The sequence below is a fragment of the Podarcis tiliguerta genome (genome assembly GCF_965153285.1).
Source record: "Podarcis tiliguerta genome assembly, chromosome: 16".
Classification (NCBI taxonomy): Eukaryota; Metazoa; Chordata; class Lepidosauria; order Squamata; family Lacertidae; genus Podarcis; species Podarcis tiliguerta.
The window spans coordinates 39,801,271-39,828,310 of record NC_139549.1 but is presented as its reverse complement, the minus strand read 5'-3'; the positions used below and the strand labels follow the sequence as shown (position 1 = coordinate 39,828,310).

At 44.9% G+C, this 27,040-nt stretch overlaps 1 protein-coding gene across 24 annotated transcripts in view; it reads left to right on the top strand.

Annotated features, from left to right (window-relative positions):
• The window catches only part of CAMKK2 (calcium/calmodulin dependent protein kinase kinase 2), a 63,985-nt gene that overhangs the window by 20,500 nt on the left and 16,445 nt on the right, over window positions 1-27,040 (top strand). For all 24 annotated transcript variants that reach the window (XR_014506218.1, XR_014506219.1, XR_014506220.1 and 21 more), the window contains 11 exons: window positions 6,942-7,524; window positions 12,414-12,461; window positions 12,896-12,949; window positions 13,372-13,423; window positions 18,218-18,351; window positions 19,041-19,077; window positions 21,408-21,429; window positions 22,814-22,902; window positions 23,600-23,799; window positions 24,514-24,567; window positions 26,540-26,613. Coding sequence is in view for 18 of the 24 variants with exons in the window: in XM_083419052.1 (XP_083275178.1) it covers window positions 6,991-7,524; window positions 12,414-12,461; window positions 12,896-12,949; window positions 13,372-13,423; window positions 18,218-18,351; window positions 19,041-19,077; window positions 21,408-21,429; window positions 22,814-22,902; window positions 23,600-23,799; window positions 24,514-24,567; window positions 26,540-26,613 (1,298 nt within the window). In the remaining 6 variants the exon portion in view is untranslated. The remainder of the gene's footprint in view (window positions 1-6,941; window positions 7,525-12,413; window positions 12,462-12,895; window positions 12,950-13,371; window positions 13,424-18,217; window positions 18,352-19,040; window positions 19,078-21,407; window positions 21,430-22,813; window positions 22,903-23,599; window positions 23,800-24,513; window positions 24,568-26,539; window positions 26,614-27,040) is intronic.

Sequence of the window (27,040 nt, the reverse complement as noted above, 5' to 3'; positions counted from 1 at the left end):
AGAGATGTATTCAACTAATTAGCATGCTATCAGGGGATAAATCTCCGGGGGAGGATATGATACCACCTGAGGTATTCTTATCGAACCAGTCGTGGTGGGCCCCTATCTTAGCATCTCTCTTTACCACCATTAATGCTACTCTTAAGATTCCACCTAACTGGAAACAGAGCATAGTTATCCCAATACATAAAAAGGGGGACCCACAAGATCCGCGCAACTACCGACCTATCAGCCTGTTGGACATATCATACAAGGTTTACTCTAGATTCTTGCTAGAGAAATTAATTGAGTGGGCAGAAGAAACAAAGCTATTCCATCCGGAACAGGCTGGCTTCCGCAAAGGTCACAGCACATCTGGCCAATGTCTTGTTCTACTTACCCTGATTGATAAATACCTAAACAGGTTCAACTGCAAACTACACGCGGCTTTTGTGGACCTGACCTCCGCCTTTGACTCCATTCCCAGAGATAGGCTATGGCAGAAGCTTAGTCATACCAGCATAGATAAGAGACTCCTCCTCCTTCTTATGGAAATTCATAATGACATATCGGCCAGAGTAAAATTCGGCCCTCTGGGAGCTCTTTCTGATTCTTTTCCTCTGAATAAAGGGGTCAAACAGGGCTGCCTCTTGGCCCCTTTTCTATTCAATTTCTATATCAATGACATCGTCACAACTATGAAGGCCCTAAATCAACCTGCCCCCTCCTTACAACAGCTCAAGATCCCCATATTACTCTATGCGGACGACATGGTGATACTGTCATTAACCAAGCTGGGCTTAAACAACATGCTCAGAGGGCTCATGACATATTGTGATACCAACTCCCTTAAAATTAATTTCGCCAAAACCAAAATTCTTACTTTTGGCATGAAAACTCGGAAGTCACTCTGGAATTTTGAGGGCCATTCTATTGAACATTGTTCAGCATTCAAGTATTTGGGTATCATTTTTCAGCATGGGCTTAGCTGGTCAGCTCACCTAAATACAACCATCCTGGCTGCCCGCAGAACCATCAAAGCCTTGGAGAAATTCTACTATGCAAAAGGCGGCCAGCTGGTTCCACCAATCAGAAAAGCATTTATCAGCAAAGTCCTCCCGATGTTATTGTATGGGGTTGAAATCTGGGGGTGGAATTTAAAAACACTACAACGGCTGGAGATTCTACAAAACTCTTTTGCACGGAAGATACTGGGTCTCCCCAAGGGCTCGGTTGCAGCACAGTTAAGAACAGAACTGGGCCTCCCCTCCATTGTTGCGAGAGCCCACATTAGAATTATTAGCTTTTATTGTAAATTAATCAATGCCCCAGGTCCCCTACTAGCCAGGCAAGCCTTTTTAACGTGTTCTCAAAGCAATAAATGGTCCAAGGCCATGGTGACTATTACTGCACGCTACTCTCTCCCAAATCTTGACTCGCTGTCCTCTTGGGACAAACATAAAATCCGGGCCTGGATTCTTACAAGAGACGAGGCCATGGACCGGGCACAGTCCACCTCAGCTCGCCTCTCCATGTGGCTCCCTAAAGTGAAAGTGGTAAGATCACTTGCCAACTACTTGATAGACCTGACGGAGCCCAACTTGAGAAGAGCGTTTACTATGGCCCGCTTCCATTCTATACCCACGGCCTTCCTGCAGGGGATTTATTCTAAGACCCCTATTACCCAGCGTCTATGTCCATGCACAATGAATGAAGTAGAGGACTTCATACATTTCTTTTTCTACTGCCCTATTTATGAGCCAATAAGATCTAAGCTCCTCCTTTTGATCCCGTCCACCATTACATCTAAGGAAGACTGTTTGAAATCGCTTCTTGTGGACGCAAATCCCCAAATCTCACGTGGGGTGGCAATATTCATAGTGCAGGCTCTGAAACTCAGGGCTACTCTGACAGGGTAGCGTGCCCTAGACCTGGACCTGTTTTAATCTTTTTATTACTTTTAACTCAATATGCTGAGTCTGTTCTGGGGCCATTTTGTGCTTTATATATACCCGCATACTAGTTTTTGGGCGCTGGCTATTATATCTTTGCATTATTGTCTTCGGGTAACTTAAATGTCACTACGCCAGCCAAAACACCTGAATTTTGCTGGGCTGCTTGTCTCTAGTTTGTCTTTTTTCTTTTTTGTATTGTCTTATTTTGCTATGGCAGTTTGCTAATGCAATAAAGGTTTTTTTTTTTGGTCAACAACTTTGGTTGGCCCCCACAGCCCTTCACTTCATCAAATCTGGCCCTCTTTGGAAAAAGTTTGGACACCACTTAGTCTCTCGCTCTGGACTTCTTTTTATGGGCAGGTTCAAGGCGGGTGGTCCTTCCTCAGGCTGCCCAGAGCTGTGTCCCTTTCAGCTGCCCTCTCCACACCCAGGACAGCAGGTTTGCTGAGTTTTCCAGGGGTCTTTAGAGGAAGCCACAGAATAGCCCACCCCTAGAGTAGGCTGCTCGTTGTCTCTCAAGATAAATCTGCACTCCAGAAAAGTCCAGTGGTTCAGGCTACAACATGGGGGCTGACTTATAAAAGAGCAGAGGGCTGTCTGTCCTGCCTATTGTAATTCAGAAACAGTGTGTCTTAGAGATCACTTTAGTGCAGACAGCACCAAGACTCCATCCCATGCTCCCTGAGCTGAGCTGCCCAGCCTCCAGGGCTGGCTTGAAGTCTCCAGCCTTTCCTGACCCCCTCAAAGCAGCTGGAGGACAGCTTGAATCTCCAGGTGGGCAAAAGTGCATTTTTTTAAAATTAAGAAGGCTCTGTGTTCAGCTTAGAAGCTTCAGCCTGGAAGGATCCAACTGCAATTGCATAGACTCTTTTCCCCCCAAGGGGGGATTCTATCTGTCCTCTGTTTCCGCCTCCCCTCTCCCAATTAACCTCTGTCTCCAGGGCTCAGTGGGGGGGGGGGAGCGCAGAGGAAGTATGAGCACCCCTAGGTCTCAGGTTTGGGCTCTGAGATTTCAGTGTCTGGGATGCTCCTGACCTGGCAACCCCATCGATCGTGCTTTCTACTTTCTTTGTGTGCTGGAGGGTGTAATCCTGCAGTCCCTTTAGGCTGCTGTTCTCTCTCTCTAGTGCTTGGATGGTGTATTTTTGGTCCCTTAAGAAGCGGCAGTCAGAGAACTGAGTTTGCTGTTGGTGTGTGTGAATGTATTCCTGCTACAAACTACATTGCCTTTTCCCACTTTAATTTTAGCATGTCAAATGAAGCAAGAGGGTGGGCAGTATGGAGGGTGGTGGCAACCAGCCCTTTTTACTTTAGGGGAAAATGGTTGCATTTCATGCATTTTATTTGGTGTCTGAAAAAAGCAACTGTGCAACTACAAAGACTTTTGCCTCTACCAGCCACCCGCTTTTAATATATATCCATATAACTGACACGGAGCTTCTGCTATACTGATTTAGAGTTGCTGGGCCAGAGGGCACTGCTTTAACAGGAATTTTAATTTTAGATAAGTGTCTCTCTAATTTTAATGACTGCCTTTCCAAAGTGTTAAGTATGACAAGGAAGGGGGGGAGTGTGGGCAGGGGAGGAAACAATTGCATGTGATCTGCCTTCCCTATTTTTGCTGATGATCTTTTGACAACCTGGGAATTCAGAAAATAATAGTTATTATAGCATGTCATTGCTGTAAAGGGACCCTCAAGGTGAACTTTAGGGGGAATGGTTTTATGAAGTGCATCGTGACTAAGGCTGCATGTATGCACATATATGGGGCATACGTTTTAGTAAACATGATTGCACCGTCAAAAGCTATCAGCCATGATAGTTAAGAATGGAGCCTTCAGTCTTAGAAGCAGTCTACCTGTGATAGGGTTGCCATATTTTTAAGCACCCCAACAAAATTGTTAAGCTTCTTTTTTTGGGAAACCTAACCCTGTTTCCTCTGCCTTTTTCATCGCGTTGCCATACGTCTGGGTTTTTCCTGACATTTTGCCATTTTTACACCCAGAGAGTGACATGTCAGGAATTTTCCTGACATATGGCAAGCCTAACCTCTGAGTAACAGTCACTGGAGGCAGGCAGGAGAGGGCCACCTCTAGGCTGATTTGGAGCTGATTCGGACAACAGCAGCAGCTGATAGAGTCATAGAATTTTTTAGTTGGAAGGGGTCCTGAGGATCATCTAGTTCAAACCAATGCAGGAATCTCAAATGGCCACCCAGTCTCTGCTTAAAAACCTGTAAAGGAAGGAGAGACCTCCACCTTCTGACAGAGTCCCTTCCACTGTCAAACCACTCTTTCTGACAGCAAGAGTTCTTCCTGAAGTTTAGTTAGAATCTCCTTTCTTGTAACTTGAAGCCATGGGTTCGAGTCCTACCCTCCAGAGCAGGAGAAAACAAGCTTGCTCCATCTTCACGTGACAGACCTTGAGATATTTGAAGATGGATGTCCTATCTCCTCTCAGTCTTCTCTTTTCCATGCTAAACATACCCAGCTCCCTCAACTGTTCCTCATAAGGCTTGGTTTCCAGACCCCTTACAAATCTTAGCTGCCATCCTCTGTTCCAGCTTGTTATACAGGATAGAAATAAATGACATTGGCTGAAAGTCACTCTAAAGTTGTATGCTGAATCTCCCTATGATTAGCAGGAATGAAGTAAATCATGCTGAATAAGCAAATGCTTGCATTATGCACCTTGGAGAATTTAATTTTCTTGCTTCAGAAATATTGTTCAGATCCCTAGCACAGAATCTATAGATTGCACTTGTAAACTGGCAATTAAGACTGCCAGTTACCCTGAATTTGTCAATTTTGAGTTGTTAAGCTGTTCTGCCAAGTGAGTAGTTTTGAGCTGTCTAGAATCCCGCTTCTCACAACCCACCAGAAATGGTGGTGGCTTTGTCCCTGACCTGCTGGATTCAACCCGGCTCCCACTTGTAACCATTTGCTTTTCTCCAGGGCTCCATCCACATTCCACCACTTTCAGCTGTGATCCTGCCTCCTGAAGAGGCAGAATCACACCTGAAAGAGTTGGTGTTTTGGATATCCAGAAGAGTTGGTGTTTTGTATAATCCACAAATGGCAGAAGTCTTTTGAAAATAATAATTTAAAAAGTAAGTAGGAAGGGGGGGGGTTTGACTTGGTTTGCATTTAAAGCCAAATCTATCAGATTCACACTTTCTTGTGAAACAGTACGAGAACTGAAGCACAGCCATTCTGTGAAAATTCTGTGTGAAATTTGTGATACAGTCCTTTAACCAACCAGTGTTTACAAACAGCATATACAGTACCAGAGGAAAGTTGCATACAAATGCATATATTAGGGAAAACAACATACCAAAAATGCATTCTGTTAGGAGAAATTGCGCACAAATATGTGCTTATTATGAGAAATTCACTCTAGAATGTGGATGAATGTTCATGAGAATTTAAACAGAAAAGAAAAAGGAATACAAATTTTTACAGAAGTGTGAAGAACTGAATTTAAGAGGGAACTGACACTGAGAGCTCCACCCCTCCCTCTCAGCAGTTGTTCTGGGCTTTCAGGAAAGGGACAAGGCTGGCAGGGATTGTCATGATGCAGATATGGGAGAGGCGGGTGGAGTAACTCTGGAGACAGGAGGAGCAGGTTGGTATTATAAAGGTAAGCATGGTTTGAGGACAAATTGCTGTCAGGGTCGCTGTGCTTTAGAAAAGCAGTGATCACCTCTTTTGTGTGTGCAAAGTATTGCACATGAAAGAACAAATACGATTTTGCATTTTGAGGCTCACGCACGGAGGCCCCTCTTTCTTTGTACGCCACTGAAAGAGACTTTATAGCTTGAAATGCCTGGTTGGCACAGTGCAGAACCCAGGGCCGGCTGCCCCATGAGACTCAGAGAGGCAGTTGCCTCAGGTGGCAGCAGATCCAGACTCCAAGGAGCGCATCATTCACCTGTGTAGGCGGAGCAGCTGCTCCATTTTCTCTTTTGTGCCAGACAGCAAAACATCCCGGCTGGTCCTGACAGAATATAATTCTTTTGTGCAATTATCTGCATTCCTTGTCCTTTATTGATGTGAAGGTATGCATTATTTGTGAACATTAATGTTTGCATTCATATATCATATAGGCTGTAGGCTGTATAAGATTGTTCTTCCAAAGTTATTTTTCAGCATTATGCATGTGATGTAGAAATACATTGTTCCACTTGAGCAATCTGGCTTCGTTTTTTGAATTTCCCAAGTTGTCAGGGAATAGACTCCCTAGGTTTCTTTTGGGGACTTCCAGTTCCCCTCCACCTGTGGTCAGTGTTGTAACCCAGAAACGTCCGGAGAAGACAGCCTCCTCATCTCAGGAAAGATCCAAGCTGTGGTTTTCTCAGTTGACCCCATGGGACAAGAATGGCAGCCACAGACACCTTCTGGGAACTTGTGGGTGAGCAGGGCCACAATCCATAGTGGGTGCAGCAACAAACATAAATGTCACATTTGTACAGTAGACTAGTTTCTACACAGAGAAACTACCGTATTTTTCACTCTATAAGACACACCAGACCATAAGATGCACCTAGTTTTTGGAGGAGGAAAACAAGGAAAAAAATATTCTGAATCTCAAAAGCCAGAACAGCAAGAGGGATCGCTGCACAGTGAAAGCAGCAATCCCTCTTGCTGTTCTGGCTTCTGGGATAGCTGCGCAGCCTGCATTCGCTCCATAAGACGCACACACATTTCCCCTTACTTTTTAGGAGGGAAAAAGTGAGTCTTATAGAGCAAAAAATACGGTATCCTCCAGGCAGTCAGGTATGAGTTCAAAGACACTTTCCAGCCAGGCAAAAACATGTTAGGGGTGTGACGAGGGTGCAGGGATTAGTCCAGATATTTGGCCCCTGGCCCTGAGGTTTTGCCACCCCTGCTGTGGGACCAAAACTTCCCCATTTGCTCTTTGCAAAGACTGACCAGCAAATCCACCTGCTCATGTGGGAGGCAAGTCCTCTTCCGTCCTGCTAATGGTTTTGCTTCTGTTTTGACCCAGCACACGATGGATGTAGCTGCCCCACTGGGATGAAGCTGGCCAGCGCACCATGCCAACATGCATCTCCAGCAGGCCTGCCACCGCCAAAAGGCTCGTTTCCCACAATGAGCTTGGCAAGCAGCAGGAGGCTGCTGGCTTTCCGCATTGCTTGCAAGCCCTGAAGTCTACCCAGTTGGGCAAGATGGATTCCTTCGTGGTGGTGACGGAGTATGACCCTGCTTCCAGGCCTTCGCAGGGCGGGCGGGACGAGCAGGAGGATGAGGAGCCCATGGAGCCCTGCGAGGAGCAGCCGGTGGCGCAAGACCCCAGAGGATTCGAAGAGGAGGCTTTTCCTGGCGGTGCTCTGGGGGGCCCCTTGCGAGAGACAAGGGAACCTCGAAACAAACTGAACCTTTCAAGTCGCAAGCTCTCTCTCCAGGAAAGGTCGCAGTCTGTCCAGTCTCCTGGTAATGGCGAGGGCGTTAATGGACGCTACATTTATCCTTCTCTTCCTTATTCCCCCGTCACGTCTCCGCATTCCTCGCCTCGTCTGCCCCGGAGGCCGACAATAGAATCCCACCGAGTTTCTATCACAGGATTGCAAGTAAGAGAAGTGATATCTGACAGTTTCAATACTGGGTGTGTGATTCTGTAAACGACACCAAAGTATTCCAGGGAATTCTGTGGTAGCTGCAGGGTGTGTGTGAGGGCCCCTATTTTGCAGGGACCGTCCCGGATTTACAGAAGCCATCCTGGTTTCTGATTTGATCCTGCTATGTCCCGCTTTACCTTAAAGGTAAAGGTAAATGGACCCCTGACCATTAGGTCCAGTTGTGACTGACTCTGGGGTTGCGGCGCTCATCTCGCTTTACTGGCCGAGGGATCCGGTGTACAGCTTCTGGGTCATGCGGCCAGCATGACTAAGCCGCTTCTGGCGAACCAGAGCAGCACACGGAAACACCGTTTACCTTCCCGCCGGAGCAGTACCTATTTATTTACTTGCACTTTGACGTGCTTTCGAACTGCTGGGTTGGCAGGAGCAGGGACTGAGCAACGGGAGCTCACCCCGTCGTGGGAATTCGAACCGTTGACCTTCTGATCGGCAAGTCCTAGGCTCAGTGGTTTAACCCACTGCGCCACCCACGTACCGGTCCCTTTACCTTAGGATGTTGCTATTTTCATTGGAGAAATGTTGGAGGGTGTGGAGTTATGCAACCCCCAAGCCAAGGAGATAAGTAGCTATATAAGCTTTAGAAGACAACCAAAGGTGGCCCTGTATAGGGAAGTTTTTTAATGTTTAATGTTTTATTATGTTGGAATCTGCCGAGAGTGGCTGGGGCAACCCTGTCAGATGGGCGTGGTACAAATAATAAAATTATTATTATTATGGAATAGGACATGCCTATTTTCATCGGAAAAAGGTTGGAGGGTGTGTGTGAGGTGTTATTGGGAATGGATGGAAAGCTTCAGTGCATGTTTCGTGGTAGGATTACCGAAATGTAGAACATGTGATTTCAGGAGTTAACCAAACTTCCTTTGCATTGTTACGTTAGTGCAGCTTGCAGAGTTCTCACAGACTTGTAGCACAAAACAGATTGATATAAGTCCATCATAAACAAATGGGAAAAGGGAGAAGAATATTTCTTCTTATGCTTTCAGTCTGTACCAAGATAGCCTCTCCACACTGACCTAGGTGTGTCGGAGGACGACACTTCCTCCGTTGTTTAATTAAGTCTGAACTGATACTGCACCCAATAAGAGTGTTCTTTTTCAGCAGCCCCTCAAAGCACTCTGTGGTGGTGGGCAGGGTGCTGTGAGGGTCATTTGAATGGAAGAACTCCAGTGCCTCACCACTGTCATTCCGTAAAGAGCAAATATACTAGGATGCTTTTCTTTAGTGACTCTTATGAGAGTTGAATGGATGGGGTGGGTTCAGGGGCATAGCAAGGGGGGGGGCGGTAGGTGCGGCCTGCCCCGGGTGTCCCCACCGAGGGGAATGACAAAATGGCAGGTGGCTGGACCTGCAGTGCGCCCGAACCATGCGTCTTGGGCGCCCGCAGGTTCCACTCTGTCCGCCCGCTGCCTCCCCCCTGTCCCGTCCTTAACGGCACGTCACGCCCTGTCCATGGGTGCCATGCCCCCGCCCCTATGGGTGGTTTGCCCAACCCCTGGGTATGCCACCCCAGGTGCTGGAGAGGCTTCCACCACCACTGGGTGGGATCATATTAGCACAACCTTTGCCAAACTGGTGCTATCCCGGATGTTTAGGACTACAACTCCCATTATCCCCAGTCAGCCAGCATAGCCAGTGATCCAGGGATTATGGGAGTTGTGGTCTAATAAAACTGGTCTGAAGTGAAAGGGAGGACAAAACCTTTATGTGTTGCTGTAGATTAGTTGAAGGTTTTTTCCAGCTTCTGAGGACTTTTAAGTGGGGGGCCCTGGGGGACTTGAGGCCCCAAATTCTGCCCTTTCTTGCTGTGATCCAGAGAACCGGCCCCACCTGCCTGAACCACTGTGCAAATGTATTATCCCTGGGTTTTGTGTTCTCTGCTGTTATTGTTGCAGAAGGGATGTGCGAGGTTGGCGATGGCTGTGGGTGGGGAGAAGATAAACGAGGAAGAAAATCAGATGCTCTTTGCAAAGCTATATATGGCGAGAACAGCGGCTGATTAAAAGCAGAGGTGGGTGGCAGCAACGATGCCTCCAGCCCAGTCTTTCTCAGTTATGTGTTAGAGAAAGAAGATGCACTTATGCTAATACAGCTCAGCTCCCAGCGTGGAATCTCTGCATGTTTTATGCAGCGCATGGAAAGTTTAGTTGAGCAGGCAAGGAAGAAAGGAGGAGTTGGAGGGGTCAGGAGGGCCTGGGTCCACATCAGCCTTTCCCAAACTGTTGCCCTCCAGGTGTTTTGCACTACAACTTCCATCAGCTAGCTGGGGCTGATGGGAGTTATGGTCCAAAACATCTGGAGCAGGGCCATTTGGGAGAGCCTGACCCAAGTCTTTCATCTTGGTTCAAGGAAAAAATAATAAGTAAAGGAAGAATTCCTGGATGCCAAGATCCTTGTTTGGGGTGAGCACTCTTTGGTGTGAGAACCTCAGCAGAGATTAAAAATTGCAAAATATGCAACAAAGTAAAGGATGGAAATATAGGCTGTTTGACCTTTAAAACATGCCCTTGAGTGGTGAAAGTTCTTCATTTATTGGTCTAGTGGCTTGTGAGAGCAAGCAGCTTAGCCTCTTCACACCCTGAGCTCAGGTAGAGCGGCAGGGAGACAATGAGCTTGATTACCTAGTCTCTCCTGAGGTGAGCTGAGCAGGACAGCTTACTCTCTGGTCTTAAGTAGAGTTCAGATGGTGGTTCTATGAGGCTGCATACATGCTCTTTGCCGGGTGCCCAAGATCTGCCTTGAGTGAATGGCAGGCCATAAACTTAAAACATAATAAAAGCTGGTGGCTTTCTGTTTCGAGGGTCGATGCTTATAACGCTGGCAGGGAAGACTTTTTACAACTTGTTTAATTCCAACTGCCTCAGCGTTCCTCCTCCGCTATTGTGTGGCTCAGTTTCCTCATTATCTGTCTTTCGTCAGCCTTGGGACTTCCTTTGCGGCCAGAGAGATTGCCACCTCTTCACCCACTCTCTGGTAATAAAACTCAAATATTATTGCTAGGAACCGAAGGAGATTTTCAAGTGGCAATAAACTACAGTAATGGCAAATGGTGTTTTATTACCCAAATAGTACAGCTTAAGCCACTGAGTGTATTTTTACCTCTTCTCTGCTTCTGCAGATTTAATGCAATAGCATTTTGTGGGATTTGCCACAGAGAGATCTGGGAATTGGCCATGCTAGCGGTGGCCGATGGGAGCTGGAGTCCTGAACCCCTGGGGGCAGCATGTTGGGCTACCCCACCAAGCCTTGGCAAGGCTCTCCACCAGCTTTCTGCTGCGGAGCCAAAGGCTGGGGAGGTCAGCTGACAAGGGACTGGCTGGTCTGGGTAGCATCCAGGAGGATGCTGAGAGGCACTGCCTTTCCGTGAGATGGCTAGATGAGGACACAGGCATGTGTTTATGCAGAATGAGAAGAGGTTGCTTGAGGGAGGTAATCGAAGCAGATTAATAAGCAATCAGCTGTACTAGAGGCTTAGCAAATATTTTCCTCCTCTGCAGCAATTTCCTACTGAATCCTAGGGTCCTAAAACATACCAAAGTCATTCACATCATAAAAACACAACAGTACCCAATTTAAAAAAAAAGTAAGTAGCAGCAAAAACTTCCCATGCGTTTAAAGCACGTGTAACACTCATTTAAAGTAGGTGGATTTCTCCAAAGTCCTGGGGACTATAATTTGTTTAGTGTTCTGGGAAATGTAGCTCTGGTAAGGTAGGGAAACTACAATTCCAAGGATGGGGGGGGGGGGGAATTATTATATATATAAAATATACAGTGGAACCTCGGTTGTCGAACACATCAGCAGTTGAACGTTTCAGCTTTCGAACAGCAACAATCCAGAAATGAATGATTCTGTTTTTGAACGTGCCTCAGAAGTCGAACAGCTTCTCCATTTTTTCAATGGATTTTGCCAACCGGCAATTGCGCTTCGGTTGTCGAACGTTTCGGAAGTCGAACGGTCTTCCGGAACGAATTATGTTCGACAACCGAGGTTCTATTCTATTGGTAGCTCCCAACATATATAAAAACATAATAGAACATTAAACATTTTTATACTTTCCTATACAGGGCTGCCTTCAGTTGTCTTCTAAAGGCTGTATAGTTACTTATCTCCTTGACATCTGATGAGAGGGTGTTCCACCAGGCGTTTGCCCAGAGGGCCCTCTGTCTGATTCCCTGTAACTTCACTTCTCTTAGTGAGGGAACTGCCAGAAGACCCTCGGAGCTGGACCTCAGTGTTCAGGATGAACAACGAGGGTGGAGACGCTCCTTCAGGTATACCCTAAGAGTGAGAACAGTTAAGGAATGGTTGGGTGCACAGTTCCGTCTTCAATAGATGATGGATGCTCCCATACCTGGTGCCTGCCTGATTTCAACAGCAAGAAATTTCCACATGGTAGGCACCACAACAGAGAAGGCCTTCCCTCCACCAGACCCCTGCCAGATGAGCCTCTGTCGGTTGTGGCACAGTCAGAAGGACCCATTTTGTAGATTGTGGTGATATCGACTGTGGTCCCTCAACATATTCTGGTCCCAAATTGTTTAGTGCTTGATAGACACTTTAAAATTGACTCAGGAGTTTGGCTCAGGATGCCAGCAGACTGTTCTTAGCACAGAATGGAAAACAGAGCAGTGGGAATAGAGTGAGGGAATCCTGAACAGCTTTACTTCACATTGTAACATTTTGTCGCAGGTCCCATTTCTAATAACCGTCGGCTTCTCCCATTCCCAAGAGAGAAATGGATCAAAAGTAAATGCCATCCTTTTTATTTTCAGCATGTGCTTGGCTCATTTTGTTTCCAACTTCCTCTTTTCTTTTAGGACTGTGTGCAGCTAAATCAATATACGCTGAAAGATGAAATTGGAAAGGTGATTATGTTGTTTCTATCTCCGCAGATTTGTTGTGTGAGTATTTGGGCTGAAGCTGGACTTTGTACCAGCCCAACACATTTGTGTGAGAATGAAGGTTATGAAAGGGAAGCTAATAAAGCAACATCCAGATTCAGCCCTCTAGTTCAGAGGCCACCAGCCTTCTGGGACCCGGGAGCACATTTCAGATTTTGAGAGAGTGCTGTGGGTGACAGTCACAAAATCAATCCTGGGAAGTGGGTGGCATGGCATAACGCAAAATACCCTTGGTCTAATAGCTTTAGTCCTTGTGTTTTGCTTGGTGTGATTGCCTTTCCTGCAGAATCATAGAACTGGAGAGGTGGGAGGGCTCCAAGGGTCATCTAGTCCAACCCCCTGCAATGCAGGGAGGCAATTTGTCTGTGTTTTGATTTGGTTGTTTTGCATTTCCATAGGGCTCCTACGGGGTTGTGAAGCTGGCATACAATGAAAATGACAACACCTACTATGTGAGTAACAGTCCTGAGCGGGGGGTGGCAGTTGACGGCGGTGGGAGTTCTTAAGGAACACTCATCACCTGTTGCTCTCTTGTTACTTGTTAGTGCTCTTCAAAGCTCAAAGTTTTCAATCCAGCTGGATTAAAAATGCAGCTTTACTTAACCTTTAAGAGGGTAGAATAGAATAAAGAGGTTTGGTACATGTTTTAAAAGCATTGTAAGTGAATATTTCATATACATAAATGTCTCTAAGAAATATTAGTCTATTAAGTTTCCAGGTACAGTAGACAAGTTGGCCCTAGCGCTTCTGCTTATTCAGGTTGCCAACTTACTAAAAACATGTTTAAAAATACAAAATGCTTTTTAACGGTGACACACTGACCCTTTCCTGTGTCCTCTTATTGTGTGTGTGCCTGTGTTGATTTCTCTTGCAGGCAATGAAAGTGCTTTCCAAGAAGAAGCTGATGAGGCAAGCGGGATTCCCACGTAAGTGAGGACTAAAAGAAAGTGCTGTCTGAATGCTTGCGTTGGCCTTTCCTAAGGCTTTGGGATAGGGGAGGGCAGCGCAGTGAATGAATGAAGTGGGGAGAGAGAAGGGTGGATCCGCCTCCCAAGTATCTATGCTAGAAGCACAGCTGTAGATCATTCCCCTTTCCATGCAGATAATTCCAGGTTCCATCTCCAGGCAGGGCTGAGACAGTTGAAAACCCGGAGAGCTGCTGTCAGTCAGTGCAGACAGTTTGAAGCTAGATGGGCCAATGTATACAGCAGCTCCCCATAACCTCCCTTTTGTTGGCGTCTGTCTTGAGAGACAATGGAGTGTGCCTTTGGGGGTGAAGTCAAAGCACTGAGTTAGCAGCACTGAAGTGACATCCCTGGGGGTGTCAGCCTGGGCAGTGTGCATGGAGGTCCCGGACTGCTCAGACGACAAGACCCCCCCCCCTCTTGGCCATGCAGATGTGGTCCAAAGGAAAGCAGAGAAATATATTTGGCACCAGCTTGGCTGCAGGAGTTGCCAGAAGGAGACAGACAAGGCACCATCCAACCGCTTTAGACACTCACACTCTGGATTTGTGGAGGGTTTACCCCTGAGCCTTTTCTTCTCCCAAAGATATCCTGCAAGGCAGCGGAGGTTTAGGACCAGAGTATTCCTTCTCCTAGATGGGTTACCTTCCCAGCTTGACAAGCCCCATCTGCCCCGATAATCTCTGAATGAGATGACTATAGTCAGTGCTTTTTTGTTTTTTTTAAGGTGCTGAAACTCTCTAGGGCTGGGTGATATATTGACATATTGTCGAAAACCTGTTTGAAGTGCATATCACAATATTGGTTTCATAGTTTTGCACCTGACAATATATAGCTCAAAACTGGTTTCAAGTCCATATTGTGATATTTGTTTCATAATTTTTAACCTGGCAATATATTGTGAATCATATTGTGTGTTGTGCAAAAATCACAGTATGGGAAAAAGCGTGAAGGCAGCCAGTGCCTCTACACAGCCCCTATCCTGATTTCAGATGTGATATATGTATATGTACATCACAATGTTTAGCCAATGATATATCACAATGTTGAAAACCAGATATTGCCCTAAGAAAAAAGAAAGAAATAACTTGAGGAAAATAGAGAGATACCTAAAAGAGAAAAAGGTGCAGACGATCCCGACTGAGAAAAGACAGCTGTTAAATACCCCAGTAGAAATTGAGGAGATAAAAGAAGTGATAAAAGATCTAAAAAGGGGAAAAGCTCCTGGGCCAGATGGATTCACCGCAAGATACTATAAAGAAATGGAATCAATTGTGTCAACACCGTTGAAGGAAGTGATGAACAACATCTTAAAAGAAAGAGACATCCCAGAAACTTGGAAAGAAGCATATATTACATTTATACCAAAGCAAGATTCAGATTTATCCCAAGTTAAAAATTATAGACCAATTTCATTGCTGAACACAGACTATAAAATCTTTGCAGGAATACTTGCAAGGAGGTTGAAAAGAATATTACAAGACTACATTCATAAGGACCAAGCTGGTTTTCTTCCAGGCAGGCAGATGAAAGACAATTTAAGAAATATAATTAATATCATGGAATATCTGTCTGTCAGGATTGACAAACAAGCTATGATGATGTTTGTGGATGCAGAAAAGGCATTTGATAATATAGCTTGGGATTTTATGCTTAAAAATTTAGAGCATATGGAAATTGGCGAAGAGTTTTTCAAGGCAATCTACACAGAACAAAAAGCAAAGCTTATAATAAATAATGTAATCACAGAAGAATTGAAAATTTCGAAAGGAACAAGACAAGGATGTCCACTTTTACCACTATTATTTATAACGGTGTTAGAGGTCCTTCTGAATTCAATAAGACAAAACGAAAACATAAAAGGGGTTACGATAGGTCAAAATGAATATAAAGTTAAAGCATTTGCAGATGACCTGGTGGTTACAATAGAAGAACCTACAGTTACTGCTAAAGAAGTTATAGAGGAAATGGAGAAGTTTGGAGAAATGGCAGGTTTTAAATTAAATAAGAAAAAAACTAAAATGATTGTGAAGAATATGGATCAAAGTGCAATTGAAATAATGCAACAGCAAATTGAAATAGAGGCGGTTAAAAAGGTGAAATATTTAGGAATATGGTTGACACAAAAGAATATTGATTTGTTCCAAAATAATTATGTACCAGTGTGGAATGCAATAATGCAATAAAAAAGGACCTGGAAGTGTGGGGAAGAATGAAATTCTCATTTTGGGGAAGAATATCTACAATTAAGATGAACGTATTGCCAAGAATGCTGTTTCTGTTCCAAACTATCCCTATAATTAAGGGGATTAGACTTTTTAAAGAGTGGCAAAGAGTGATTTCAAGATATATATGGCAGGGCAAAAAGCCGAGAATTCAATTTAAATTACTAACAGATGTAAGAGAAAGAGGAGGCTTTGCCCTGCCAGATCTGAAATTATATTATGAGGCATCATGTCTTTGCTGGTTGAAAGAATGGATAAAACTAGACAATAAGGAACTGCTGGATTTAGAAGGATATGATAATAGATTTGGATGGCATGCGTATTTGTGGAAGGATAAAAAGAAGGTACATAAAGGTTTTGGAGACCACATTTTCCGAGGTCCACTAATTGAAGTTTGGGATAGATATAAAAACCTATTAGAACCTAAAATACCACACTGGTTATCACCACTAGAAGTTATGAGTGTAAAGAGAACCAATATGAGAAGTGAATGGGTAACATATGGCCAACTCTTATTCAAAGAGGGTGGAAAGTGGAAAGTGAAACCATATGAACAAGTTAAAAAACATGTATATGATTGGTTGCATTACTACCAAATAAATGAAATGTTTAGGAAGGATGTTAAAGAATGTGGCTATGCAGACAAAGATTCAGTATTCCAGTCTGAGATAGTAAATAAGGAAGGTAAAAACTTGTCGAAAATGTACAATTTGTTATTAGAGTGGAATTTGAAAGATGAGGAAGTAAAATCGGTTATGATACACTGGGCCAGAGACATAGGTTATAATATTCAGTTTGAAGATTGGGAAAAACTTTGGAAGGAGAACTTAAAATTCACCGCATGTACGGCACTGAAAGAGAATGTCATGAAAATGTTTTATAGGTAGTATATTACACCAGTAAAATTAGCAAAAATGTATAAGACTTGCAATAAGTGTTGGAAATGTAAAGAAAAAGATGGTTCATTCTATCATATGTGGTGGGAATGTAAAAGAGTGAAAGGCTTCTGGGAAATGATATATAATGAGTTGAAAAAGATTTTAAAATATACTTTTACAAAGAAACCAGAAGCCTTTCTGCTAGGTATCATAGGAAAAGAGGTTAAAAGAAAGGACAGTAAGTTTTTCCAGTATGCAGTGACGGCGGCAAGGGTGTTACTGGCATAGAAATGGAAACAACAAGAAATACCGACAGTGGAAGATTGGAGATCAAAGTTGTTAGACTACGCTGAATTGGACAAGATGACAGGAAAGATTAGATACCTAAGAGACCAAAAGTTTACAGAAAACTGGGGAAAATTTGTTGATTATCTGGAAAATATAAGTGAAGGCGAAATAACGCTAGAAGGTTTTAAAAGAGCACTGTGAAAATATGAGAGATATTGTCTAAAGGAAACGAAGGGAAAAGATTCAAACAATGACAATATAAAGGACAAGAAATGCGTAAACTAATAAAGACTATGAAAGATTTATGGAAAAGTTGAAGGAAGTCCAAAAAAAAGAAAGACTTTGAATATTTGAATGTGAAAATATTGTATATTTTGTTTTGTTTTGTTGTAAATTAATAAAAATTATTATAAAAAAGGAAAAAAAAGAAAACCAGATATTGCCCAGCCCAAGTCCTCACCACGAAGTTGTTACAGTCAGTGCCACACTTTTAACAGTTGCGGGGAGGGGAAGATGCATGTACTGAGTACCCCTGAGTACCCCCATAAAACCAACAACACTTATTATAATGTGCTGTACATGGTGCTGCCCTTGAAGACAGTCCAGAAGCTGCAATAGTGCAGGATGGGGCCACCAGAAGCCTGATTCGGGAGGATCTGCGATGGTTCCCTGCTCTGCTTCTGGGCCCCATTTTGCTCGTGGTGACTTAAAAATCCCTAAACCAAGCATGGCTAATCTTTTGGCCCTCCAGATGTTGCTGGACTGGAACCCCCATCAGCCCCAGCAAACATGGCCAATGGCTAGGGATGGTGGGAGTTGCTGTTCAGCGACATCTGGTGGGGCGAAAGGTTCTCTGCGCCTGCCCTGAATGACTTGGGACTGAAATATTTCTCCTCAGGGAGGCTCTTCTCAGCATTTCAGAAATGGGAGGGACACATTGTGTTGTGACATGGGAGGGGCCTTTGCTGTGGTGGTGTCATTCTTCTGGAATGCCCTCTTTGGCACCATTTTTTTTTGCCTTTTGGAGCCAACTGAAACCACGGCTATTTCATTATGTTTTTTGTTGGATGTTAATAGAATTAGCATACTTGCAGAAGGATGAAGTAACTGGGTTATAAAGACAGATCTAGAGATTGTGCTGACTGTTCTATTTTGACTTCCTTAACTGCTCTTCTGGCTTACACGAATTTGTTGGTCCTGTTCTGTGCCCTGGGTTTTTATCTTTTGTAACCCGCCCTAGGAATCAGTGGGCTAGAAATCAACTATATAAATACATCCAGCCCCCAGCCTTTTAGGAGCACCCCACATGTGCCAGCCCTCCTCACCCTCCAACCCTCCATGCGTTTCCTTATTGTCTTCCGCAGGCCGTCCTCCTCCTCGTGGTGCCAAGCCCCCCCTGGAAGGCTTCTGCCAACCCAAAGGACCCATTGAGCAGGTCTACCAAGAAATCGCCATCTTGAAAAAACTCGACCACCCAAACGTAGTGAAGTTAGTGGAGGTGAGGGTGGTATTGCATCAGAAATGTCAGTGCGATTCCTGGGTGTAAGGGAGGAGGCAGAGTCAGTCATCAGCAGAAGGTGCCAGCCATTTTGATTAATCAGATTGAAGCAGGAATTCAGGGCAAGAATACCTCCCCCCCCCTTGAATTATGGGACATCAATCCCAACGAAAGAACAGTGGCAAGAAAAACTGATGAGTTATGCAGAACAGGCCAAATTGACATACAAATTACGTGAGAAGGGCAATCGTGACTTCAAAGAAGATTGGGAACTTTTTACAAATTATTTTTTTTAAAAAAATGACTTGGACTCCTTGGCAGGTTTTGAATAAACATACATAAATTTATTAATAGAATATATGACAGATAAGATAATGATATGTACAATTTTTAACATGCAGAGAGTAACAGGTGCAAACAAATCAGAGAAGGGAGCTGAGGGAGAGGGAGGGATGGGGAGGGCGGAGTAAAAAAAGGGGGGGAAATAATGTAATTGACCATTGGATTGGTAACTTGTTTTGTTGAAATTGTTTAATAAAAATATATTTTTTAAAAAAGAATTATGGGACATCAATAACCTTAATCTATCAGGGTATACTGCGTTGCTGTTTTTAAAGTAAGCTAGTTACGGGAATCTAGATGCATGCTCTGTCCCTCACTTGTTTTCTCTCTCTCCCCCCCCCCAACAGGTGCTAGATGACCCCAGTGAAGACCACCTGTACATGGGTAACCAGCTCCTCTTCCCACCCGTTTTGCTATGCACCTCCGAAAGAGGCTCCTTCACTTCCAGTCTGTGCAGGACAGTGCAGAGGCAAGCAGCCTCAATGGCACAAAAGCACTAAAAACGTACCTGAGATAGCTGGTGAAGTCTAGAGCAGCCTTGTATTGAGCCACTCACCTGGTTGCCATTGGCGACCAGGAATCCCAATGAGAGAGCTGGCAGTGGAAGCAGGATGGAGCTCCCCATTTCCACTTTGTTTCTGTGCTAGATGGAGAGGAAGGAAAGCCCCTTTCTCCATGGCCAGGATCAAAATTAAAGCTCTATCTGACATCGTCTCCAGATTTCTCATCCCAGATGAGATACATCTGCTGTATTTTCTTTCCCCTTGGTGCAGAAAGGCAGGTGTTTTCTAAGGGTCTAATAACCTTCCTACTTTTATGGCCGCTCAGATGGAAATGGCTCAGCAGCACTGAGAACCCCAGGCAGGTGTTACAATCCAGGGTTGGATAAACAGAATATGGCGTATAGCTCAGTCCAATAAAATAACCAGCACTGCAGGCCAAGTTGAGGAAAGATAAGTCATGGCTGCTTTATCTCAAATCAGTCACCTTCTGTCTTCAGGATGTTTGGAATGACTGAAGATTGACCTAGGTGTCATTTGGCCAGAAGTTGTGATATGTGATTCTTGCTGTGTGCATCTTAGGTGTTCACAACAGAATCCCATGTGGTGGACAATGATAGTTTTTTAACTTTTCCCACAGTAAATGTCATGTCTTAAGAAAACAAAAATATAGAGAGATAGCAGAGGAGGGGTAGATCGCTCTGTTCCTCTTGGTAGAAGACAAATAAAATAAAAGCCTTCTTAGAACCACAATCCTATGCTTTAATGCAAGACACAGAAATCAGTGGCCAACCTCACAGGAGGATAGTAAATTGTTTTGCACACTAATAATGCATCGCAGGGGGTTGCGCTCTTTGGGTTCCTTCCAACTTGACAATTCTATTATTCCAGTTTTTGTCGGCTCCATTTTCAAAGCTAAATTAAAGATTCTCAAATGGACTAACAACAGCCCTATACATGTGTCTGTGTATGTGCACCTATGCGGTAAACACGTGCAGTCTTGGGGGGGGGGGAGTAAAATACACACTTGTTTGCTGCAACCCTCCATTTTTCTGCCCGCTCCTCTTCTTCTAAGCACTGAGTGGGACTTGATGTTAAGAATTGCCCATCCGTGCCTGTAGTACTCAAAGATGTTCCGTGCGCTGCCTATGCAAGTGAACACTTCCAGATGGAAGAGGGTCTAAAATAGATCTTGGACAGCAGTTCAGTATTTTCTCCCTCTGTGCTCCATCTGGTGTTTGTTTCAAGTTAGTTTTTAAAAAAATCAAAGGCTTTATAAAAATTAATTTTTAAAAAGCATAACTGATTGTTTGGACCATCCTTCCAGGGCAGCCTTCACCAACTTGGCGCCCTCCAGATGTTTTTGACTACAGATGTTCGACTTGGTCACCAGTTTAAGTGAATTCCTCATCTTTATAATTTTCAATTTGTACAGAAACAAAAAATGTGTATATTACTTACATCCAGTTATTCCTTCAAGAAACTTGGGGCAACTGAAGATTGATTAATATAAAGGATGGGGACTCTGTGTCCCCCTAAATGATGCTGGACTACAACTCCCATCAGCCTCTGCTGCGTGGGCAATGGTCAGGGTTGGTGGGAGTTGCACCCCAGCATCATCTGGAGCGCCACATTTTCCCTACCCATGGTTTATATATAATGCCACATCCTAACCCTTGTATATACACTGCTTCATTAGTTACTGTCTGGTTTATGGTAAACCATAGTTTACCGTTGCATCTGAACTAGCAAACCATTGTTTGCACTTGCTCTGCAGAACAGAATCAAACCCTGATTTGCAAGCAGGGTTTGCAGGACAATTGCAAACTATAGTTTAACAGGCCTGTGGTCCTGGTTTGCAAAGGACACACAATCATTTCAATGTAATGGTAAACTTTGGCTTTGCTACCTGCCAGGAGGTATTGCGTTAAGTGAGTTTGTGACAGGAGGGGAGGATGCATGCAAAGGGCTACTGCTGATAGCGCCAAACCCTGATTTGGCGCTAGGTGTGACCTGAGCCTTATTTAGCCTCCTCTCCAGACACTGATCAGCCATGACCTCATAAGCTCTCAGAATGTAAGTCTTTCTTTTTGATGCTGTATTTAAAATTTGAGATTTTGCTGCCTGGAAAGTTAATGATTTAAAAGGCAGGATTGTTCTCTCCTGTTAGTATTCTCTCCTCATAACTAATAACCGGTCTCTTTTGTGTTTCAGTGTTTGAACTTGTGAAGAAAGGGTAAGATTATGATTGTTTATTAATTTATACAGTTCATTGAGATACAGGATGTATTGCAGAGCAAGCGAGAAGCGCTGCGGGGGAGGGGGGGCAGTTTGCTGCTCCAAGGACTTTGCAGTCTTGCAGTCTATCCTCTGGCTTTAGGACGACCCACAGAACACCCCCCCCCCCCTTTATCGTCTCCTTTTCAACTTTCCTTGCCTCCTATCTGCAAGAGCTTCTCCCCCCTCTCCCCCCTCCTCCCTTAATTCCTTCTCCTTCCCCAAATCACTCCGCCTCTAAAGCCTTTCTCTCATCCTAGAACTCTGTAGCTGGGGTGCACTATGCAGAATTAAGATGGATTTAAATTATGTATTTAAGGCATGTACCGGTATATACAGTATACCTCTTTCCAGGCACACCTCATATGATTCTTACAACAGTAATCATGCATAAAGAAGTAATTGCATTAAATTATGCGCCGAAGTCACCAGAATCCTGTGTTGAGAAAACAAAGTCCTGGCCTGCAGCTCCCATCACCTCTGACCATTGCCCATGCAGCCTTGAGATAATGGGGAGGTAGAGTTCCACAACATCTGGAGGCACAACATTGGTTATGTAGTACAGTGTTTTTTTTCTGTTTTTAAAGAAATGTTTAGGGGTACTCTCATTTTAACTCAAGAAAATCAGCATTTTATAGTTCAAATCAGGAAAAATAAAGGCAGTAAATGGACAAAAGTACAAAGAGCCACAAAATGTTTAGGGATATATGGACCCCTGCATCCCCCCAGGAAAAAAACACTGGTTGTGTAAATTGGTTGGGTTCATACATGTAAATTTGTCTGTTCCTCCAAAACAGGCATAGGCAAACTCGGCCCTCCAGATGTTTTGGGACTACAACTCCCATCATCCCTGACCACAGGTCCTGTTAGCTAGGGATCATGGGAGTTGTAGTCCCAAAACATCTGGAGGGCCGAGTTTGCCTATGCCTGCTCCAAAAGTTATGCTTGGAAGCCCCACCCCCAGCTCCAGAGGCTCTGCAGATTTAAGAGCTCTGGGTCCCTCAGGCGCTGGGAAGGGATCTTGAACTCGGGACTCACCAGCGTAGTATCTTGCCAGAGGGGGAGACTGCCAGTGTGCTGCACTTCAGTGCCATCTCTGGTCAGAGGCCGGTATTGCAGCTGCCAAGTCTGCAGAAGCCTAGTGACCCAGTGGATTAATCAGGCAGAGACTTTGAGGGGTTCCTATGCGGTGCTTCCAGGGGACCCCGCCTGCTGCCCGAAGGCCCTTGCTCTGTGGAGGGTCTGCCTCATCCTCCACAGACTCTCTATCTGGTTGCAGGGTGGGGCCTCCAGACCTGCCCAAAGTCTTGCGTTTGAGGCCAAGTTGTGTTTCACCTTTGCAGGCCTGTGATGGAAGTCCCAAATCTGAAACCTCTGACTGAAGACCAGGCGCGCTTCTATTTCCAAGACCTGATCAAAGGCATTGAATATTGTGAGTTCCCTTGGCGACGTTTTAGCAAAACGGCACAGAAGGGAAGGGCACAGAACATTTAATAAATAGTAATACTGGGGGTGGGGGGCACCCATGTTATGGTCTTTGTTTGTTATTATGGTATGTCTTTTGTGTTTTTATATTGTAAACTGCCCTGTGATTTTCAGGTGAAGGGTGGTGTAGAAATTTAATAAATAATAAATAATGATACTATTAATTTGTGGCTGTAATCAATAGAGCTAAAGCCCAGATAATTTATGTTCAGCTTGAGGGGTTGTGCCCTGTGACAGGAGGAACAATGGAATGACAGTGTGCTTCTGACCATGTGCAGAGTTGCACCCTTTCAGTGCTGCGTAACTATCTCAGACTTAGTCACTGTGCTACAGTAGCTCTTTTTCCCCAGGCTAGGGATATAGTCATTTAAGCCCCGAAATATCCATCAATGTTCTATTTATTTTAATTATTTAGAGCATTTTTACCTCACTCTTCAGCCAAATAGGCTCCCAGTTTAAATGATACAGATCCTGCCTGAAAGCTTACAATCTAAAATACATGACACAAAAGGAAAGAGGGATGAGGAGGAAAGAGGGATAGAGCAAATTAACCCCTGAAAACTGAAGAAAGGGAGCAGGTTCTTTGCGTCCCCTGAGCCTTCATGCTCTGCCAAATTCATGTCTCATCTGGTCTTTCTCAACAGTGCACTACCAAAAGATAATCCACCGGGATATTAAGCCTTCCAATCTTTTAGTTGGGGAAGATGGTCACATCAAAATAGCCGATTTTGGCGTGAGCAACGAATTCAAAGGGGCAGACGCCCTGTTAACCAACACCGTGGGGACCCCAGCGTTCATGGCACCCGAGACCCTCTCAGAAACCAGAAAAATATTTTCTGGAAAGGTATGTTGAGAGAAGAGTGTGCATTTGTATGCTCATTTAGACAACCTTGTTCTGTACTCTCTGAAAGGAACCAACCAAAAATTAGGTTGCCTGAAATGACTCAAAGTCCAATGTACTTTATATCCATCACAGCAAAGATGGCCTAGTGGTTAGAGCAAGGGTGGGGAAGCCATGACCTTCCGGATGATGTTGGATTTCAACTCCCATCAGCCCCATCTCAGCAACCTCTGGAAGGCAACAGGTTCCCAACTCCTGAGTTAGAGTGTCAAACTAGGACGGGGGGAACCCACGTTGAAACCTCCATCCGGTCATGGTCTTGTCCATTCACCTCCCTTGCAAGATTGCCGTATGAATAAAATTGGAGGGGGGGGTGAGTGGAAAAAGCAAGTGTCGTACTCCTGGAGGAATCATAGACTCGGCATCGGTATTGGAAGTCCTCTAACAAATAGATTAAAATACCCACCCCACTATGGATATTCTGGTTCCAACACTACTAATTTGGAGAGTCTGGGGGGTCAGATAGCGATGCCCAGAGAATCACATTTCTGCTGCCCCCCTGCCAGGCCTGAGGTTCCCTACCTCTGCAGCAGTTCATCTTAAAAGCTTACCATGTTATTTTGAAATAGAAAAGCAATGCAAACATATTGTATTTTTGGAGGGCTCATGTGTTTAATCTTCCTTTCTTTCTCTCTCTCCCTGTCCCTTCTTCCTAAGGCTTTAGATGTTTGGGCTATGGGGATCACTCTCTACTGCTTCGTCTTTGGGCAGGTAAATGAGCTGCTTCTTTACCTGCATTTTGGATTTTAAACATTTTGTTGTTGTGGTTGCTTGTTTGAAACGGGGCCAGAAGTAGTGTTTGGTTGCAGGACGCATGCCCTGCCCCACTTTCAGGGGGTCATAAAGCTGAGTAAAATCTGGATGTTATTAGGGCAGCATAATTAATAAGCCCACACATGTTACTAGTCTGCAGAAAGTTTGACCAGCCTGCTGAGAAGCTACTGGCCTGCATACGCAAGGTGACCACGGTGGAGGGAAGGCCTCACTTCTGCAGCAAGCAGGAAAACGCAGAATACTGACTTCTTAGCGGAATAACTTAAAAGGGGGGGGGGGGGTTTGCAGCTGGTGGGTTGGAGGAGGAGAGTCAAAGCTGAGGGATAGGCTTTCCGTTCTCCGTGGCCAGCAGAGAAATCAAGCAGAGTTGTGGAAGAGGAACAGAGCAATCGGTCCTTCTCCACCAGCCCACTTACTCACCTCTATGGAATTCCCAGTCACCTATGGCTACCAGACAAGTTGTTAAATACACAAATCCATGATCTCCCGTGTGTTTTGTTACCTGCATGATTCTCTCTGCAAGACAAAAGGGCAGGGTTTGAAGGGTTTTTTGTGGGGGTGTTAATTTGGGGAAATGGTAGAGGACAACAGCTGCACGCATGCACATAGACGCACATACACACATTCTGCCACTTGCCTGATCAAATCCTCCGTCAGGTACATGAGAGTGAAGGGAAGTTGGGAGAAAGTGGTAGAATAGCATTATAATGCAGATGGGACCTTAACCTCAGAGCAGGCCAACCTCACTGACGTGCAAAAGTGTTAGTATAGGGTATTATCTCTTACAGGAACTCAGGCACATCAACAAGGCCACGCTGGGCTGTTGGGCTTCCCCAGCAGGTGCCAAGATGACACTCAAACATTCACTAGTGGTCACTAGTTCACAAAGAGACATCAAAATTGTGTTCCTCTCGCTCTCTTGGAGATTTTGATTCTCTGTAAAGTGGCTAAGGGACACGGGTGGCACTGTGGGTAAAACCTCAGTGCCTAAGACTTGCCGATCGCATGGTCGGCGGTTCGAATCCCCGCGGCGGGGTGCACTCCCGTCGTTCGGTCCCAGCACCTGCCAACCTAGCAGTTCGAAAGCACCCCCGGGTGCAAGTAGATAAATAGGGACCGCTTACCAGCGGGAAGGTAAATGGCGTTCCGTGTGCTGCGCTGGCTCGCCAGATGCAGCTTGTCACGCTGGCCACGTGACCCGGAAGTGTCTGCCGACAGCGCTGGTTCCCGGCCTATAGAGTGAGATGAGCGCACAACCCTAGAGTCTGGCAAGACTGGCCCGCATGGGCAGGGGTACCTTTACCTTTACCTTTAAAGTGGCTAAATATAAACTGGGCAGTCATCTGGGTTCTGTCACACTCTTAATCAGGAGCTGCAAATCCTTATGGTGTGTGTTCTGTCTGTTGGCTGGCCTAAATTTAATAATACATAATAAAACAGAATTCCAGAATAAAACAGGTACACAAGAGTGAAGGAAAGGTAGGGGGAAAGGCAAAAGTTTGATGAAAGCTTTATACCACCAGTGTACCTGTCATGGCTGCTCCCCAAAGAATTCTGGGAACTGTAGGCAGGATCAGAATACAGAGGACTCCCCATTTGACATCCCTAGTCCTGCCCCCATGCTCACATTTCCATGCTAAATTGATTTTATGTCTGTAATGAGAGATGCTCATTGTTGTTGTTGTTGTTTAGTCGTTCAGTCGTGTCCGACTCTTCGTGACCCCATGGACGAGATGCTCATTAGGGGGAGGAGAATGAGAATATTTTTTGTTGTGAACTGCCCTGAAATCTACAAATAAAGGGTGGTATACAAATCAAATCAAATAAATTGATCACATTCTTAGGAGGCAGGGAGACCAAGTTGGCCATTGCTTTATAATCTCTCATTGTGTTTTTTTGTTCTTCCAAGTGCCCTTTTATGGATGAGAGGATTTTGAGTTTGCACAGCAAAATCAAGAGCCAGATGCTGGAATTTCCTGACCAGTGAGTATGCAGAATCACTATGTTTATGACTACCCTGGCCAGGGGTCCACAAACACGCTCACCGGTGAGGGTGTTCTGGATTCTAGCAAGCTCTCCCCACCTCTCTTTCTGGACCTGCAGAAGGTCAGGAATCTCTTGGAAGCCACCTGGAACCTTGGAGGTGCTTTGCCGCTTGCCAAGCCATTCCAAGACTTGGTGCAATAGGAACGAGTCTCTGTGTGCTGCCCTCGCCTGGCACATATATAGGGTGAAAGACAACAACTTGCCCCCTCAGTACCTCACAGTTACTCCATTGGGTGGCGGGTGGTGATGGGACATATTCAACAGCAGTAAATTTGGGGGCTGGTTTCCAGGACTGGCACTCAGGTGCCTCCAACCATGGAGACAGAGCACGGCTGATAGGCTTTAATTACTTTCTCCTCCATGA